The 7,166-nt window shown below is 37.0% G+C and overlaps 1 protein-coding gene across 1 annotated transcript in view; it reads left to right on the top strand.

The window, feature by feature from the left end:
* shot (dystonin-like protein short stop) overlaps window positions 1-7,166 on the top strand; it is a 1,739,701-nt gene that overhangs the window by 1,113,249 nt on the left and 619,286 nt on the right. Inside the window, exons 55-56 of the mRNA XM_090380932.1 lie at window positions 1-61; window positions 3,224-3,308. The exon at window positions 1-61 is cut by the window's left edge and continues 266 nt beyond it. Coding sequence (XP_090237058.1) covers window positions 1-61; window positions 3,224-3,308 — 146 coding nt within the window. The remainder of the gene's footprint in view (window positions 62-3,223; window positions 3,309-7,166) is intronic.

Below are 7,166 nucleotides of genomic sequence, written 5' to 3'. Positions count from 1 at the left end.
TAGATTTCAGATACTAAGTGTATATGTTGAGAAACTTCAGGAGCAGTTGGATGAGTTAAGTGTAAGATATCTTTTATAATGAACTGGTTACAAAAAATAAATAAAAAATTTTGGAAAAGTAAAAGAGCTTACTGAGACAGCCTTGTCTCTTTTGCAGCTAGCACTTTGTAATTATACAAAATTTTGAAAAATCCTGTTTATAAATTTTATTGTCATGTTTTTCAAAAACCTGACATTTTTCTCTAATATCCTGGTTGCTAGGTTTTAATTCATTCTTCACGGCTGTTCTAGAAATACAACCCATTTCAGAACTTTTTTACCAGGTATTAGAGAACCTAAACCTGCACATAGGCACCCACATCAAATTAAACGTGCCATATTACCCTTAAAAGGTTGCTAAAGTCCTACCCGAGAAGGTAGTAATACTGGTAGTAACAGAAGGTAATAGTGGTAGTTCTCAACTTTACGAGTTAATTCATTCCTAGCATGCGCTAGTAAAGTGGGAATTTATTTTCCATAGATATAATGCTAAAAACAATGGTTATGTCTCAACAATAAAATTTTACCATAATAATGTTAAGTAAAGGCCAACAAAACAATAGTTTATGCTTAAACAATGATTTATTTATCCAAATAAATCATTGTTTTGTTTAAACCTTTAGCCTTTAAAATCAAGCAAATTATAGAATCATAAATTTATAAATCATAAATCATACAAATGTTAATGGGGCGCCTCCGTAGCCAGGTGGGAAGGAGCAGCAGTGCATAGCACACGCTTCTTGATTAGACCGGGGTTCGAGCCCGTCGCCACCAAATATGAAGGATGCGGAAAGGTCAGGGAATGACCACCGCATATCCCGGAGCAATATGGCCTTAGTTGCTAATGCTCCTAAAAACCAAAAAAAAAAACAACAACAACAACAACAACAAATGTTAAAGAATATTTATTCTTCATCATCATCGTCTAAACACTTGTTGATGGTTCATTACTCATTGTTGCCTCAGCACTCGTTGGTTTGTTGGAAGCACAAGGAGTCATCTTTTTCTTTGGAAATGCTTCAATAGTCTTTTGATTCCAAGACAGTCTTCTTTTATTCATGAATTTCACGATAGCATGCATAAGTATTTTTTAAATCTGTAGCAACTTTTCTAGTGCACTCCAAATTTGAATTTTGTGACTCGAAAATTTCAATTGCATTTTCTTGACGAATCTCTTCTGTTTAAACTTTTTTCTCGAGGCTGCTGGTGGGATCTGTTTTTACTGCTTTGTCTTTTAGAAAATGTGCTGGTATCTTTTAGAAACTCTTCTACTTTCTTGATATAGTTTTCTTTGTCAATAATGACTGTTGTGTTCCCTTTGTCTGCTTTGGATATATTATTATTATTATTACAATTAGCCATATGCAGCAAAAGCCTCAAGGCTTTTGCTGCATTTTTTTTTGGCTGGTGCAGCAAAAGCCTCAAGGCTTTTGCTGCACCAGCCAAAAAAAATAAATAAAAATTTGGAGTTATCCTGAGAGAGAGAGAGAGAGAGAGAGAGAGAGAGAGAGAGCAAGTGTCAGAAGTAGAAGGGAATCACCAAGAAGAGAAAAATATGTATATGCTTGTCTTCTTTTAGGTTTTTCAGTGCTTTCCTTTCTTCTGAGGATAGGTTGTTGTTCTTGTAGATCCTCTTGTAATTCGAGCTGTATACTGACTGCATGGTTGCGATGTTGATCGTATCTTTGGCTAGATTATCCTGAATGTACTTTATTTATGTGAGCTAGGAGATCTAATGTGGGGATATGGTTGGGTGTCGGTTTAAAATTAAGGCCTTTGCTAAATTTCTGAATTTCTGCATTCTTGAGAGTTTTTGAGCTAAGGTTGATGATATGGGAATTTTAGAGGTATTACTATGTTCATCTATCTCGTGTATCAACTTATCTTTAGAGGTATATATATTAGGGATCTACTTCTTGTACCGGTTTATCTTTCTTTCGGAGAAGGGTAATTTGAATTCAATGGTAAATTTTGATTTATAATTCTAGAGATTTTTTCTTCAAGATGTTTGGATAGGTTTATGTGTGTTTTACTGGAATGGATGGATATTAACATCATGTTTAAGAAATCATTTTCATTCAAGTTTTTTTACTTTACTTATGTAAAAGAAAGAAAGGAAGGGAAGATCACATTATTCCACTAGATATGAAAGATGTAAATGTTGATGATCCTGCTTAGGTTGCTGACAAATTGAATAGATATTTTGCATCTGTCTTCACACACGAGGCATTTTTTAGTGTTGTGAATGCCAAAAGTATGTCCAATTCTAACAGGATGCCAAATAATTTTGTGATAACAGCCAGGAAGTGGAAGAGAGGTTTCCAAGATGTGATTAAGGTGATTGGTGTGGATGGGGCCAATTCAGTTATATTAATGATAGCAATAAAAGAGGTAAGCAAACTTTTAGCCATAATTATGAGAGCACGCTTGAATTCAGGGGAAGGTTCTCCTTTTTTCTCTTTCTTTCTTTCTTTGCAGAATTTCAAGTATTGGTTCTCTTGAATACCAATGATTTTATTTGTCCTAATCAGCAGAATTATGATTTAATCCATTTTATTGGTTTATTGGTTGTGATTGTGTATTTGTCCTCTCTGACATTCCTTGTCAGATCCACCCAGCTTTGATTTCTTTTGACTCAAATTCATTTTCTGCCCCCATCACCCTCATAATTTGACAATGCATTAAGAACTTGTTGACTTGCTTTGAAATTTCAGTGAAGTGAAATTTCAAAAATCTTACAGTGAAACTAACAGGGAAGTAATTTTTCTTGGTAATTTTCATTAATCCATCTGCCTTCGGCATTCTAATTGTATGTGTTCATCAGGAATAATGAGGCTTTAACTGTTAAGTACTAATCACCTTACATAATATCCTTTTACCTACTAACATTCCAGACAGTCCCACCCACATGCATTTGATCTTTTTCTGGTCAACAGTCCTTCAAAGTGCACAATGTTAGATGTGCTATAAGTCCTCAAATTGCAAAAAGATATATATATTTTTTTTTATCCCCAACCTACCTGGGAAAGAAAAAAGGTGAATAAACTTAATCCAAACTTTCAGCATCACAGTTCTGTAGTAAGACTGTTATTTTTTTTAGAATTATACATAGTTTGAATGAAATAACATAAGTTATATTTGTATATGAATTTACAAGATTTAATTGATTCAACTAATTTTGTAGGAACTTGGAGAGGAAATTGCTGACCACCAGAAGCAAGTAGATGACATCGTAGGAGCTGGACAGGATATTATGAAACATGCATCAGGTATCCTTCCCTGTGTAATTAGTTTTATAATTTGCATTACATATTTTCATCTGAAAAGTCATTAATATTATACAAATCGATACATTGCAATATTGCCCTTTGCAGCTACCAGGCCAGTGATAATACAATATAAGAGAAATAACATTGATAAATTAAACATAAGGAAATACATATCTGGAAATAGAGCCCAAAATAGAAAATATAATACAATTATTGGGGTATAATATAGTTATTAAGGTAGTTTTAATGTATCATCATTTTAATGATGATACATTAAAACTACCTTAATAACTTAATAACGGTGGTATTGCACTGGTTCTCATCAACCAGTGCAATACCACCGCTTTGCTTATTGGAGGCTTGAAATGGTGGAACCCATGTTTAGTCTCCAGAACTAAGTAGTAGTAGTAGTAGTAGTGGCATGTGATGCAAGAAAGCATGTGTATGAGCTTATGCAGCATCAGCCAAAAAAAAAAAAAAAAAAAATCACACCATTCCCTCCAAATGCCTGTCCAGTTCCTCCTTAAATTTATTCGACCTATCAACTTCCACAACAACAGATGGAAGTTTGTTCCAGCAATTAACCACCCGCTGGCTAACGGCAAATTTCCGCACATTTATTCCGAACAATCTTTCTTAATTTGAATTTATGCCCCCTTAAGTTCGTAATCTGAACAAGTGGAAGGATTCCATCAGAATTCAGCGTGCTCAACCCATTCAAGGCCTTATACACCCCAATCAGATCACCGCACAGGTGCCTAGTCTCCAGCCACTGCAATTTGCAGACTTAAGCCTCTCTTCGTAAGAGGATCCCTTCATTCCCCTCACCAATCTTGTTGCCCTTCTCTGTACATGCTCAAGTAAATCTATATCTTTCCTAAAATGAGGCCTCCAGACCTGTACGCAGTACTCAAGGCGTGGCCTGACCTTTGCCTTATACAGAGGGACAATCACCTCCTTCTCCCTGCTAGCAAAATTACTATATATCATTGACAAAACCCCATGACCTACCCTGGCAGCCTGTCTACATTGCTCAGAAAACTTCATATCTGACTGTACAATTACTCCCAGGTCTTTTTCATTTTCTACCACCTTAAGTGTAGTACCACACAGTTGGTACGTTTCTCTGGGCTTACTTCTACCCATATGCAGTACTTTGCATTTGTCAAGGTTAAACTTCAGTTGCCACTTCTTAGCCCATCTGCCCAAATTATCTAGATCCTGTTGCAGTAGCACACTGCCATTACTGTCATTAACAACCCTGCCAACCTTTGTATCATCTGCAAACTTCGACATTAAACCTGATATACCTTCATCAATATCATTGATAAATATACAAAACAACAGTGGACCCAACAACGAATCCTGTGGGACTCCACTAATAACATTAGTCCACGAAGAGCAACATCCGTTGATTACCACCCTCTATCTTCTCCCACTTAACCATCCTTTTATCCATTGTAGCAACTTACCCTTAATACCATTCTGCTCCAATTTGTACAATAGTCTTCCATGTGCAACAGTGTCAAAAGCTTTCCTGAAATCCAAATATGTGATATGAAAATTATTTTTTGCATCCAGTTCCTTTGTAACCACATCATAAAATCCCATCAAATTTGTCAGACAAGACTTTCCCTTAACAAACCCATGCTGTGTCTGAATTATTGCTGCAGTCTTGTCTAGATGATCCTGCAATGCATCTTTAACCAGTGACTCCATTATTTTACCCGAAACAGATGTTAAACTAATTGGTCTGTAATTACTCGTGTCACCCTTCGATCCCCCTTTGTGAATTGGGGATACATTTGCACATCTCCAGTCCTTGGGAACCTCCCCTGAGTCCAGTGATGCTCTCATAATTATGGCTAAACGTTTGCTTAGTTGCTTTGCCACCTCCTTTAATGTAACTGGATAGATCCCATCCACTCCAGGTGCTTTTCTTATGTTTAACTTCAACAATTTCTCCTCCACTTTGCTTTCAGTTATTACAAAATCATTAATTTGATAACCTTCTGCTATTTTCAAACCTTAATAATTACTCATGTGTGAATGTAGATGAAAATACTCATTCAGTTCATTTGCTATCTGAGCAGGATCATCAACAGTCGACCCATCGATGTCAAGTGGACCAATCAGATTCATCCCCTTCCTTTTAGAGTTTATATAAGTAGAGAAATCCTTGCTGTTTTTCTTTGCATCTTTTGCCAAGGATTTCTCGTAATCTGCCTACGCCTGCCTAACCTCTTTTGTGACCTGATTACAGACTAGCTTATATCTGCCATAGGCTGCTGAGTCGCTTGATAATTTATATGCATCCCATGCATTTTTCTTCTCTGTTACGAGTCTCATTAGATCATTAGATAACCATTTTGGCCTAAACCTTGAACAATATTTCTTAATAGGTATGAAACTTTTAGTAGTATCCACGATTTATTCCTTGAATGCTTCCCACTTAGAATTTACTGTTGGTAACATCGTCACTTGATCCCACTGTACAGAATTTAAAAACTGTCGGAGACCACTTTACTCACACTTACGGAAGCAAAAACCCTTTCCTTTACCCTTGATGGTAATTAAATCTTTAAGTAAATCCCACATCAGTACACTGTGATCACTGCCACCTAGTGGTATCTTTATCTGCAAATTCTTATACACGAATGATCACTGCTGATAACCAGATCAAGAGTATTACTTTCTCTGGTTGCCTCTCGAACATCATGCTGCTGCAGAAAACAGTCCAATAAATCCACAAAAGTCTGACTAGTGACCAACCCACAAGTTTCAGTCAACATCTGGGAAGTTAAAATCCCCCATTATAAGACATTCCAATTTACTAGCCCACTCTATTTCTCTGTACAATTGTTCATTGTACTCATTCGAGTCAATAGGCCTATAACACACTTCTACTCTTATTTTTGCTTTCGCAGTGCTAATTAGCATTAGTAGAGGCATTTGATGTGCAAGAAAGCAAGCTTATGCAGCATCAGCCAAAAAATAAATAAATAAATAAAAATAACCACTTCCACTTCACCCCTCTGTTCGTTCGAAATACCTGTCCAGCTGAGCCTTAAACTTATTTAGGCTATCAACTTCCACGACAAGGGATGGAAGTCTATTCCACCAACCAACCAACCAACCAACCAACCGGTGGCTAAAGGCAAATTACCTCACGTCTATCCTACATCTGTCTTTTCTCAATTTGAATTTATGCCATCTCAGGTGATTATTCTGAGCAAAAGAAAGAATCCCATCAGCATTGAGCATGCTCAAACCATTCAAGGCTTCATACACCCCAATCAGATCACCTCGCAGGTGCCTAGTCTCCAGACACTGTAATTTGCAAAACTTAAGACTTTCTTCGTAAGAGCACCCCTTTGTTCCATTCACTAATCTTGTTGCCCTTCTCTGTACTCGTTCCAGCATCTCTACATCCTTCTTGAAATGAGGCCTCCAGACCTGTATACAGTACTCTAGGTGTGGCCTGACCATTGCCTTATACAAGGGAATAATCACCTCCTTATCCCTGCTAGAAAAATTCCTATTTATCATCAACAATACACCATGAGCTACTCTTGCAGCCCGTCTGCACTGTTCAGAAAACTTCATATCTGCCTGCACAACCACCCCCAGGTCACTTTCAATCTCTACCACTGTCAGTGTAGTACCACAGAGTTGAAACGTTGCTCTGGGGTTGCTGTTTCCCATATATAGAACTTTACATTTGTCAATGTTAAACTTCATTTGCCACCTCTCAGCCCATCTGCTCAACCTTTCCAGATCCTGTTGCAGTAGCGTAGTGTCAGTAGTGTCCTTAACAACCCTGCCAACCTTTTTATCGTCTGCAAACTTTGACATTAA

This window comes from Mastigoproctus giganteus, chromosome 9 (genome assembly GCF_048544385.1).
Source record: "Mastigoproctus giganteus isolate SK-2022 chromosome 9, ASM4854438v1, whole genome shotgun sequence".
Taxonomy (NCBI): Eukaryota; Metazoa; Arthropoda; class Arachnida; order Uropygi; family Thelyphonidae; genus Mastigoproctus; species Mastigoproctus giganteus.
The sequence above is the reverse complement of the archived record's forward strand: the minus strand, read 5'-3'. Positions and strand labels throughout refer to the sequence as shown.